This window comes from Ascidiella aspersa, chromosome 4 (assembly GCF_963924565.1).
Source record: "Ascidiella aspersa chromosome 4, kaAscAspe10.2, whole genome shotgun sequence".
In the NCBI taxonomy this organism is placed as follows: domain Eukaryota; kingdom Metazoa; phylum Chordata; class Ascidiacea; order Phlebobranchia; family Ascidiidae; genus Ascidiella; species Ascidiella aspersa.
In genome coordinates, this window is record NC_139450.1 from 13,993,701 (window position 1) to 14,005,702 (window position 12,002).

Here is a 12,002-nt window from a genome sequence, read left to right on the forward strand (position 1 = left end):
TGACAGCTATACGCGTTGAAGTTTTGACGTTGCAAGCTTTAAATTTGCTTGATACCTTTGAAAACAAAACGGAAGTTTTGAAGTTATTCTTCGACATAACGATTTTAAGAATAGCAAACAGTAAATAAGACTAAAAATAGGTACAAAAGCGTAGGTTACAAATAGATTTAAATCAACACAATAGGATATTAATTATTTTAGAATATTAGTTAGTCAGAAGGTATTATGCGTGTTTAATACCACGTCAGGTGCGTCACGAATTTGTGGGGCGCAGCCACAATGAAATAATGTCTATTGCAAATAAACCGACGACAAACAGTACTCACAGGTACTTACGATATATTCCTACAATAATTACCTCCGTAACGTACGCGATCTGACTCCAGCTAAGTGAACAGTGGGACTGCTGCTTTTGGCATAAAATAAAATCCCTTTTATGCTTAATACCAGATGGCGTCAATTATAATTCATAACAGTTCGATTCGGCGACGCATCGAAAAAGAGGAAACTCGGAAAATCGACTAAAACACCATCAGGCAATAAGCTGTCAATTTGATAAATTCGACGTCACAACCAGCCAGTCTGCTTCATCTGGTTGGCCGGGGTTTCAAGCCGGTAACAATATGGGCAGCGCAAGCTGCTACAAGTGCAATCATGTGAGAATCAGGTCTATGTTGTAGGCCAGTGGTTCTCAACCTTTTATACTTCGTGGCCCCTTTGAAAGGTTCTCAACACTTGTGGCCTCCTGCTTATAAAAAATATTTAGCGTTGTTTCTACGTGTGCTTTTCTTGTTTTACTTCTCCACGGTAATATCAAATACAGACATTAATCAACGAATAAATGCATTTAGTTTCTCCAAAATTTAACAAAATAGTTATTTTAGTTTAAGTTAACTTATTTAATCATTACAAAGCTTGATCTTGCCAAGTTATTTTTTTTGCTCTGTTTTGGACTGAGCCAAGCCAATGTTACTACATTCGTTGAGATGATTTATGGATTTTCGGTTTATGAATTACTATTATTTTACATAACCAACCTAGCTGAGTATTGTCCAAAAATGACCTTGAGTTACCCTCCAGCGTACTTTATGCGTTTCCTTCAGAATGTTTATTTTACAACTTAACGCCTCTTAAGAGAATTGCGAAATCTCTGCACCTGGCATTATATGTTAGTTTCACGCCCAACGGCATTTGACGGACTCATGATTTATAGGCAACAAATCGGCCCGGCCGCCCGAAAAATACTGGTGATAATAGATACATATAAAGCAGAACATGTAGGTAGGGTAAGGCGTAATAAACTTTCCTCGATAAACGAATGAAAAGGATCCACGCTTCTACTTTTAACACCTCTCGTCTAAAAACGTTTTAGAAAACGTGTTATAAAACATTACAAAAAAGTTTTACAGTCATAATATAAACCAAAAAATAAAGTTAACTGGCAATTTTTGAAAGTGGTGACTGATTTTGCAATACGTAGTTAGAGAGTTGTGTCAGTGACTTAGCCAGCCGAAATATATGTGGGGCGACAATTTTAAACTTGAACTAGCAAGATTATTTGATTTGAAACACCTGACACGCTGAGTATAGGCAAACTATAACGTAATAACTTGACACTAAAACTGTTACCTCACAGCGATTAACCGACTTTATATAAAACATAAACAAAAACTATATTTACAACAAATCAGTTATGACTAGGGCCATTTTTATTTTAACCTAAAAAAATTTTTTTTTTTTTTTTTTTTTTTTTTAATAAATTTTAACCTAAAGAAATTGCTTGTTTCTAGAGGCCACAGTTCTTCCTTGAATTGATGCCAGTTACTCAAAAACTGATATTTTGTCGATTTCAGAACCAAACGTAACATTTTGTCGCAAAATCAAGGTGTTTTATGGTTTATAAACATTGCGTCGGTTTTTTTGGCGATAGATTTAGCTTGCTTAGGCATTTTTGTATTACAAGGCTATTCCTAAAATCATAACTGTTGATCTTCGAAAAGACCGCGTTTATGAAGATAAAGTGTTTTATAAGAATTATTTAAATAAGTAACAATTAATAAAACAATTGACAATTTGCGATAACAGTTACTGCTGATCCAAGTGGGAATTGTGACATTTTTCTTGCTTTTATGGGTTAATATGGTTTAGTTGTGCCGCAGTTCCTGATTTACAATGCTTCCACGACGATTTTTACAAAAATGACTCTCAAGAAACACAAATGCTTTGTCAAAAAACATAATTTGACAAATTTTGACTTTATTAAAATTTTTTAACTTTATTGTAAATTTTAACTTTATTTTAACCTATAAACTTCTTAGAAACAGTCCCCTAGGCCTAGGTGCTAAAAACAACTTTATTCTTTGATTCGTGGACATACGAGGTCCTTAACATTTTTTAACTTTATTGACTTTTGCGGGCCCTAGTTATGACACTACGATTAAAAGTCCATTAGTTGGTTCCCGCCAGCGAGGCTCGTTACAACTTATTATCTGCCGTATCAAACACAAATAAATATGTTAGCAAACTGTTTCGCTCAGCAACTGGTCGAGTTTTAACGCAATGCTTAAAATCTATTTAAAAGAAAAAAAAAACAAATCACTACAAAACTACACTAACAAGTATACAGCAAACATAATAACTATATCGTTAGTGACGTAACAGTGCATGATAATTGAAGGTGTGGCATGCCTGTGATCGACAATTGTGTACTGCTCATAAAAAATGCTACAAAAATTATAAGAAGTGAAGTATGTTTTAATTTTGTTCTTGAGACATGGCCCCCGTGTACCCCTGGTTACGCCTATGCCCGTGGCCACCCAATTACCGCTCCGTGCGCACCCAGGGGGACCACGGTTGAGAAACCCTGTTGTAGGCTATCGTAATAATTAACAGCATGATGTGAATTAAAACAAACAATAAATGTAGAGCTGCGCACTTTTTCATACATTCATCGCCAAATTCGAACGGTACTTATAGCTGTATCTTAATTATTTTAAATAAAAGTTACAACGTCATGCTGGATGCTTGGGTTTGATTACGCTGTAAGAAAATTGAGGACAAATCGGTTTATTGAGGTCCGGTTCGGTTCGACTCCCCGCATAATGTAGGCTACTAATGCTTCACATTATTTGCAATAAAAATTCTTTTCTTGGCCAAAAGTTTGTGAAACATCGCAAAAATTCCTTCTACAAAGCAGGCGTTGGCTGACATTGTTGGTTTGCGTGAATTGCATACAGCTGGTGAAATGTCTGGCCTTTCCGTCATTATTCTGATTATTTATTCCGAAAATGTCATTTGTTATTCTGATTATTCTGAAAATATTCATTATTCTGAAAATGTCATTTGTTTTGCAGTCTTTATTAATTATAACGAGTAAAGCTGCAAGTAACTTCCCCAAAGTAAATTCATTACATTGCTTGCACAGCTGCGTTTTACTGTAGTTTAATTATTACCGGTCCTATAGGATATATATATGATATTACCATAATATTCGTAATGGTCTAAAACAGGGGTGTCCAACTCAAACATGCCGGCGTGCCAATTTTTATCCTATTCATCCCGTGCCAAATTTCCGTAACCGAACCAATTCTTTTTATTACCAAAAATAAGAACGTTTATTTAAACTTGAAAAAAAAACTGTCTAGTAAAAATGCGCATCACTACATCAAAGTGTCTCTCGGAGAGCTGACTTTTGTTTCTTCATCCAAGCTATATAATATTATGTGAATGCTAGCCTCCACACGTATGTTACTATACAAAAAGTAATTGTTGGTTGTCGTAATAGCGGCGATTGTTTTATATTGTGAACAAACAATGGCAATTGGCTGTGAACAAACTTAGTATTTTCTGGCAATTGGCTGAATAACAATTTTAGTATTTTTTGGGGAGGGCTTGCGTGCCATTTTTTATTAGGTCGCGTGCCACATTTGGCACGCGTGTCGCTTGTTGGACACCCCTGGTCTAAAATGTGAAAAAGCTGAAAACCAGGTGCTTGTAAGCTTTCGTTTGCTCAACAAACGTAATTCCAGAGTCTTTAGATTTAAAACGAACAACAATCAACCAAATGTACTATAGTTGGGCCTACCATGCCATATACATTTCACTCAGTTAAATAAGCAAGACCAAGAATACACGAGGCCTGTCAGATTGTAAATGTAAAGGATAAATCCCTTGAGCCGCATTTCGTGGACAATGCTGTGAATGCGTTCAACTGCGAAAATCAATCAAACGCACAGATTTAACCTCAGTCTTCCTTACGGTTTTCGGTAGCAACTCATTTACTACCGCGCAAGTTTTATCCAATTACACTAATTACAGCTGAGTAAATTTTAGCAGTGAATTAATTACAGATTCAAATTTAAACATCTCCCCTGCGCATTATCCAAAGTCCAGCCCCATGTGATATTTTTTTGTACATCACTCTAACACTCTTTGATGACATCACAACTAAACAATGTAATTGTAATGGGAACTTCTGTGGATTTTTTAGCACATTAAGCTCATAAAAAAACGCATATTTTTCATTTAACACCATTTACAATCTGTAGATACGACGTTTAGGCCGAAAATTTTCTGACAAAAACCTAGTAAAAAACGTAAACAGAAGTTCGCGCGAAGCGCCAAATTATTTGCGTTTATACAGTTAATGCTGTCAAAAATATAATTTTTTTTTTTTTTTTTTTTTTTTTTTTTAAAAGTATAATTTTTTGGGGGGCATGGCCTAGTACTCCCAACCCCCTCCTACCCAAGGTCGGACCCGGGAAATGGCTAAGCGACTAATGAAGATACTTTTGGCAGTAATGTTGTTCCCCTTCAACAGCATATTTGTTGTTTCCTTTATGGAGCTAGCAAAACCCTGATTATTTCTATGCATTTTAAAAACCTAAAAGAATTGTTGAATCTAGTTTAACTTCGAAAAATAAACAGGGCTACGTGGTGGGTTGTTTGTTAAATCCATATTAAGTTACAGCAACGATAGTGCCTACCCTGGAACTATGAATAATGAAAGTTTAATCATCTTAGTATATCTGAATGTATTTAATTTTGTTACGAGATTTAACGGTCCTAGCTGATTGACGATTAATTTTATCGTACTTCCTTGTACTATTTTCGTAAAACATTTTCATTTTGATCATGGATGACGCAGTGTCAAATTTAACACCACCATAGGCATTTTTTACTCTTCGCATGTACGGCTCAGCCCGTTGTCCTTGAATGTAATGAGACTTATTTTGAATTGCAAAAAATCCTAGGTCAATCCCTTATTAGCAGTTGTGATAATAAAATGTTTACAAACCGCACATTTTAAAAATAATATAGTTAATAAATATGCCTATATTATAAACTGTAATCCTCGCCCACTGTCGTCCACGGAGCAGTCCCGAGTAGAACAAGATTCATTGTTTTAATTAATTATTTGATAACTAAACTTTTTGTTTGCATTTTATTCATTGTATATTGGAGACCTCATTCGTGACGTTCGATCACGTGCGTTTTCAAAACGGGGCTCTAAGTTTTAAGATCCCAAGGAAGTGGTCACCATTCACAAAAGGTTGACGCTATTGATCTTGTTTCTACAATTAAATCATCGGCATAGCTTGTTCGTTGTCATTGTCTTCTTTCTGAACAGATCCCTTTTCGGTCAAAACGACCGCCTGTGAATAAATTATACGTTTTTTTCAGTGTTCTTTGATACGAAGTCGTGCGACTTCGAAAACGACTAATCCTAGTAAAATAATGTGTACATGTCAAGTACTGACTGTGTTTTAAAACTTAAGTCAATTACACTTGAGTCACTGTTATTAATTTCAAAATATATTTACTTGATTTAACTATTTAGGTCAAATGACTTAAGGTTTTATTAAAGTCCCAAGCTGTTTTGGTTCACTTAACTTTGTCTTAATAGACGTAATACAGTTTCCAACTTTTATGTTTAGATTTTTACTTTTGCTCAGCGAAATATTGTTTAAAATTAATTGCGTTTATAGTCATTTTAACATTTTTAATGCAAGTAACTTTATTCAGCAATGGCATTGGCTCGGATACTTTCCATTAGTTGAAAACGACTTGATATTTAATTAAGTTATTTCAATCTGACTTTTTTACAAAACTGCGCCTTACCGCAGCTTGTTCCTTGATTTCATTATTGCCTCGCAAGCGCCTCCTCGAGTAAAATATAAGAGCAAAAATTCCCAACATGCAAACTGCCAGTGCTCCGAACCCAATGGCCAGAAGGACTGAAGATGCGCCTTCTGATGGCACATTTGTGGTTTCTTGGACTAAAATTTACAAGTAACCGTTGGATTATGTATAGTACAATGATTTGTTTCATAAATTAATAAAGTGTTGCGCTTTGCAAATTACCATAGGTCAAAGAAAAACTATATTGTTGCAAATGTTTTTGTAAATGAACCACTGTTTGTTATATCAATGTAAATAGAGAATATGCTAGAATTACTAAAATGATCAACCATTTATTAAAAATAGGTATTGATTACACATCAACACCTAAAATAGTTTCACTGGCATTCAGTAGTTTTCTATGAATAGCTTTCGTTATACAGTTCTATATTTATTGGAATTGAAAAAATGTTCCCGCCGGACCAGGTTTGAAAGTTCGTCATATATTATGCCTGTAAAAATCTGACAAATAATTATGATGAAAAGTATAACTACACTATGTAGTTACCTTGTGGACCCAAACAATAGTAAAACTTTGGTTGCGCGGCGAAACGGTATCTGAAGCACAGATAGTGATCCCTTTTAGTGGTGTAGTTTATTTTTGCAAAATTGAACCATTGGGTTTGGTTGCAACTTTCGTTGTTGATGTAGCTATGGGCATAAGAAGTCGCATTCCACACTTTTGTTTTGAAGATTCTTGAAATACCTTCTCCCCGGGGTAAGAGCGTTAAGTGATCAATTTGATCTATAAAATGACAATAAGTTGGTATGCGCCTGCTTGGCAATCTTGTAAAATTGTCACTTTGTAATGATATAAGTCTCAGTCAAATCATTTGCAAAATAACTTACGAATGACAAGTTTATTAGTCCAGCAAGTCAATTTCAAGTCAGGTCATTGGCATTAAAAATAGATGTTAAATTATTACAATTAACTATAACTGATTCCATCCAGAGCGGCGGTTCCCCAACTGGGGTCCGTACAGCAGCTTCAGAGGGTCTGCGAGGAGAATTCGTCTTTAAGTTTTTTAACACTAGGCTTTAGCAGTGGTCGGCAACCTTTCCAGTTTATGAATAATGTCAATCATTGGTGAATGAGTGTGTGCTAAGTTTTATGCCTTTTAGCATATCATATGCTTTTCAGGCGGTAAAAATCACCTGCAAGTCGTTCCATCCAAAGAGTTTTATTTCAAATTCATTATTTTGACTGAAAGACTAAATATACCGTTGGACAAAGTCGTATTTTTGGTAAAATCTGAGTTAGATTAAAACTAGAATTAGAGCACGTAAGCAATTCACAAATTAGATTAGAATTAGAATTAACCGCATTTTGCTCTAATTCATTGAATTAAAAACCTAGAATTAGCTAGTTGTCCAAGTCTGGATATAGGGGTCATAGAAAATATGCCACCATACGCTATTCCACCCTAAAAAATTACAGTTTGCTGCCTTATCAGTTTCGAAATTTGGTACTGCGAATGCGCACACATGTCGGACTCGGGTAGTCGTGATCTGATATGTACTTTACGAATGATCTGACATCTAATTTACTCATCTTGGGAGACGCCATTAAACCTAATTTCATAAGTTATATTCTGTAAAAATAACCTAACCCTGCTGAAAAAAACAACTGTCAGGAACACAATGTGCCTTTTATTTGGAGATATACTTTGACGCTTGTTAGCCGATTGCTAAAAGTGTTAACTATCAATTTCGCTTTTAGCTTGATTTCTCAAAACACGTGTGCTTACTTTTAATGTAAAATGCCCTGTAAACAACAAGTTTTTTTTTAATGTAAAATGCCCCGTAAACAACAAGTTTAACGCCCACAAAAAATAATGTTAAAAACAACAGTTAAGACACTAATTTATTTTCGCGCTTCCCGCGTATATTCTTCGTTTTATAGTATGTTTTACATTATGATATGACACTGTTTTGGGCACTAAGGCGCCGTGTAATGTTTCACCTTAAAACAAAAAATATCCTGAATCCGCTACTTTTTCGTGGTTTACGTAGAGGGCCTTCAATAGCTCTGAAAAGACTACCGGACCGCGACAAAAAAATTTGCCGACCACTGATATAGCGTGTTGTGACAGCACAAAGCATCTATGCCAGGGGTGTCCAACTCAAACATACCCACGTGCCAACTTTTATCTTCTAACTTCTTCCCGTGCTAAAGTTTAGCAACTTTTTTTTTCTAATATTAAAAGCGCTTTATAAAAAAAATAAAAACAGTATAGTGTTATAATATTAGAAGTAATTGTTTGTTGTCTTATAATTGCTGGGGTCGTTTTGTATTTTGAATAAACAATGACAATTGACTGTATAACAAATTTAGCTTTTTAAACAATTGGCTGTATTTTTTTTGGGGGGGGGGGGGGCTTGCGTGCCATTTTTTATTAGGTCGCGTGGCACATTTGTGCCTCATGTTGGACACCCCTGATCTATGCTGTATACCTGTAATCAGCGAATCGTTCGCGATAGTTAGAAAGTGAGAATCGTGACTGCGCTAGTGTACTCCATGAAACATCGGTCAACTGACACTTGAGTTTGTTTTAGGCCGCGAAATATCAAAATAATTCCAACGGGTCCATCAGGAAATTTTTTTTAGAAAAGTTTGGGAACCGCTGATCCAGAGTAAATGTTTCTAATTGGATCAAAAGTTATTTTTTTGCAAACACAGAAAGGAAATTAAGTAAGTAAAATTTGGCGAATAAAATTGGTGTAAATAACTCAATTTTTCCATAAATGAATTTTGATTTAAATTTAACTTAAATTTAACAGTCCAACTCAAGCCGTATGAGTTACGATGTAATTTTCCAAAAAATCAAGTCAGGTCGCGAAAAATTATCAAAAAACAGTGACTTAAGTGCACATTGATTTAAGACATAAGAACCCCCTTACTTGGATGGGTACAACTTATAAAAAATACTTAAGTGCCACCGCCTTCTACTGCCCTATTATACGCTAATTGTCCCGATATATATCATTCAAAATTATAAACCAAATACATAGTTAATGTGTGCAGTCAGAATACCAATAGGAAACCAAATATTAAATGTGACGAAGTATTACCTTGGGATAACTCAAACGAACAGGTAGCAAATAACACATTGCGTTTGCCATCTATTTTGTGTCCGTTGTTAGTGGCTTTAAAGATTTGGCTGTACAGGAAAACTTTCCCCGTTTCCGTGTTTATCGCTATGCACATTTGATCTTTCGCCACCTTCTGTTTATTCTTGCAGACCACTTTGTAGACGACATCAGGTTTTGTCTTTGGAACTTCTAGACGTAGTGTATCATTTGTATAAGCGCTGCCACAACAAAGGAGTATAGCCTAAAATTTAAATAGTTCCAAGACTTGGTGACATAACCCTGTTTAATACAAAAACAAACAGTTTGATTTAGGGCTGCGGAGTCGGAGTCGGATTCGGGACTCGACGGACTCGGTTTGTTTTGATTGAGTCGAAGTCGGGACTCGGGAGTTGAGTAAACCATTTTGTGAAAGACTTTTTCAAATAATGTATTGTAAGCGTATAAAACAAAAACACCTCCATATAAGTAGTAGATCGCGGAGTATCCACTATAATTTGGTTACGTAAATGGTGAAGTAAAAGGCTGTAGAGTCGGAGCCAGGATTGAGTTATTTTTAACCGACTCTTTTAAAGGCCTCTACGTTGTGTTGATCTTAAGATTCTGATTGGGTACTTCAATTTAAATGAATTTAATAAAAAAAGTATTAAATCACTCCTGCCTAAAATCCGTATATTGACATAAGATCTTGTAAATACAAGGTCCACGGGAAAATGCAAACTGTTTGAAATGCTTTAAATTTGAAATATTTAAACATTGTAGAAAAACTGTACCTAAACGATTCTCTTTCATTGCGTTGGTTGCAATCCACATCGATCCGTTAATTGTGACACTGTAAAACACTTTTGTCTCCAGCTTAACTTTGACGGAGCATTTTTTGTTTTTCAGTGGAACGCCGCAGCATGTTGGCAAAGGTAGATACGTTGAACTGAAAACATAACATTTATTCTTAAATCATAAATCAAAATGGTGCAAAACTAACGTGGCTTCCATCTGTGTTTATCGTTACTTTTTAAAATGCTAGGTTAACTTAAAATATAGCTAAACGCTTTGTGCTATATACACTAAATACGTTAGTGAAACTGAATACTTTAAGCAGGCAAAGGACCATTGAAAACTCTTTCCTCGTGTAATAAATCGTTTTGAATGAAAGCCATCGTGGACTCAATGGAGCGTCAGATAAACCTAACTAGCGGAAGAGAAAATTCGAAGAACTGCATAATAGGCCATAATGTGTACTCGGTTTGACGGGTATAAGCTGCAAAGGTTGCGCCTGACGAAACCCTTTTTGTTTTTTTGGTGTACTTCCAAGTAATCAATTCATGGCTCAATGTTGGACCCTCGTCAAAGTTGATTTGTTCTGAAACGTACCGCGACGCCTTCCACGATTTCGAATTAAAATCTGAAAAAAGGGAAGAAATATAATTCCACATTGGATTTACGATACCTAATCAATAGTTTTTAGGTATCCAAGCAGGGATGCGGAGTCGCAGTCGGACTCGGGACTCGACAGATTCGGTTAACTCAACTCGAAACTTAAGACTCGAGTAAGACTACGTTTGGCCAAAATATTACTCGCATCACTATACACTGTACACATGTGCACCCTGCACATATATAAATAAACAACATTTTTGAATTTAAAAAAAGCTAAATATTGTATGTATAATAGTTATAATATGATTTGATCATTGCATCACACAAACAATTGTGAAATATAGTCCATTCGCACAACAAATAATTGAAAGCAATTAAAAATTCTTAAGTATTTTAGATAACTAAATACCTTGCGAGGTATTAGGCAGCCCCTCTAAAGCGGAATTTGTTCGTTTAAAAATTCCATAAGTCGCACTCACCACCGTCCCGAAAGCACATGCATCCAGCTGGATTTGCTTTGTCGTTCGGGCAGTCACTTGGTTGCTTCAAGCATTCCACGGTGCAGCCAAACAAAGTAAGGGTTAAACATAAAGTCCGATAATAATCCATGGTACTTTACAATAATGGCAAAGAACACGAGTAACTGTCCACCAAAAATACAAGTTTGCTGATAAAATACCTAATATTATACGAATATTATTTCGGACATGCGCTGCAGGTAGTTCTAAGATAAACCTGCTGTTAAAGCAAAATCAAAAATACAAATACATATCAAGGGAAATCCTTTTTTTATATTTCTGCATACACTTTTTGCCGGGTAATTCCGGGAAACAATGATAGAATCTTTTCTTCGAACTCAATTTTCCGAGCAGTACAGCTATTAGTCTGTTGGAACTGCTCTCTAAAGCGTTTTTTTTAAGTGAAGTTGCGTTGCGTGACGGCAACAACAAGAATTGATTTTTTAGGTTTGGCTGAGACCTGCGACTCTCGACCTGCGACAAACACGCTGCATTGCATTTGGGTGAAACGAACGCGCGCTGTAAGAAAGCTTTTTATTTAAATCGATGGGGATTTTAAACACTATACCTCCTTTAGGCAATTCGATGTGTACGCCAATTTCAATGACGAAAAACATACCCTGGGGCATCTAAATATCCGTTTTTGGATGTAAAGTGATTTAGGAAAACGTCTAGCTAGAAGTAAAGAACAATTGCAATCAGTTAAACCTATTGCTGTTAATAAAGCGAAATATTTTTTTAATTTCTCGTCGGAAATAAAATAAATCAATTAGAAAGTAATAATTGTGATTGATGCCTGTAAAACGACAGCGTAGCTTCTAATAACATTAACTAATT

At 35.5% G+C, this 12,002-nt stretch overlaps 1 protein-coding gene across 3 annotated transcripts; it reads right to left on the bottom strand.

The window, feature by feature from the left end:
• Window positions 1-5,267: 5,267 nt before the first annotated feature.
• LOC146148047 (uncharacterized) lies at window positions 5,268-11,507 on the bottom strand. 3 transcript variants are annotated; one of them, XM_083387814.1, is made up of 7 exons: window positions 11,127-11,507; window positions 10,642-10,672; window positions 10,044-10,198; window positions 9,253-9,462; window positions 6,689-6,925; window positions 6,121-6,278; window positions 5,268-5,654 (listed from the first exon to the last, which is right to left on the bottom strand). In XM_083387814.1, the coding sequence occupies exons 1-7, from the start codon at window positions 11,254-11,256 to the stop codon at window positions 5,580-5,582; spliced, it is 996 nt and encodes a 331-aa protein (XP_083243940.1). In that variant the 5' UTR covers window positions 11,257-11,507; the 3' UTR covers window positions 5,268-5,579. The 3 variants fall into 3 exon arrangements, with proteins under 3 accessions (XP_083243940.1, XP_083243939.1, XP_083243938.1); XM_083387813.1 differs by having other exon boundaries at window positions 9,253-9,459; window positions 10,510-10,672; XM_083387812.1 differs by having other exon boundaries at window positions 5,270-5,654; window positions 10,510-10,672.
• Window positions 11,508-12,002: the final 495 nt, after the last annotated feature.

Coding starts and splice junctions, on each gene's coding strand:
- LOC146148047 (XM_083387812.1), bottom strand. CDS start 11,256: ATGGATTATTATCGGACTTTATGTTTAACCCTTACTTTGTTTGGCTGC. Junction 9,463..10,043: donor AATGAAAGAGAATCGTTTAG/GTACAGTTTTTC, acceptor CACTACGTCTAG/AAGTTCCAAAGACAAAACCT. Junction 6,926..9,252: donor TTCGTTTGAGTTATCCCAAG/GTAATACTTCGT, acceptor GTCATTTTATAG/ATCAAATTGATCACTTAACG.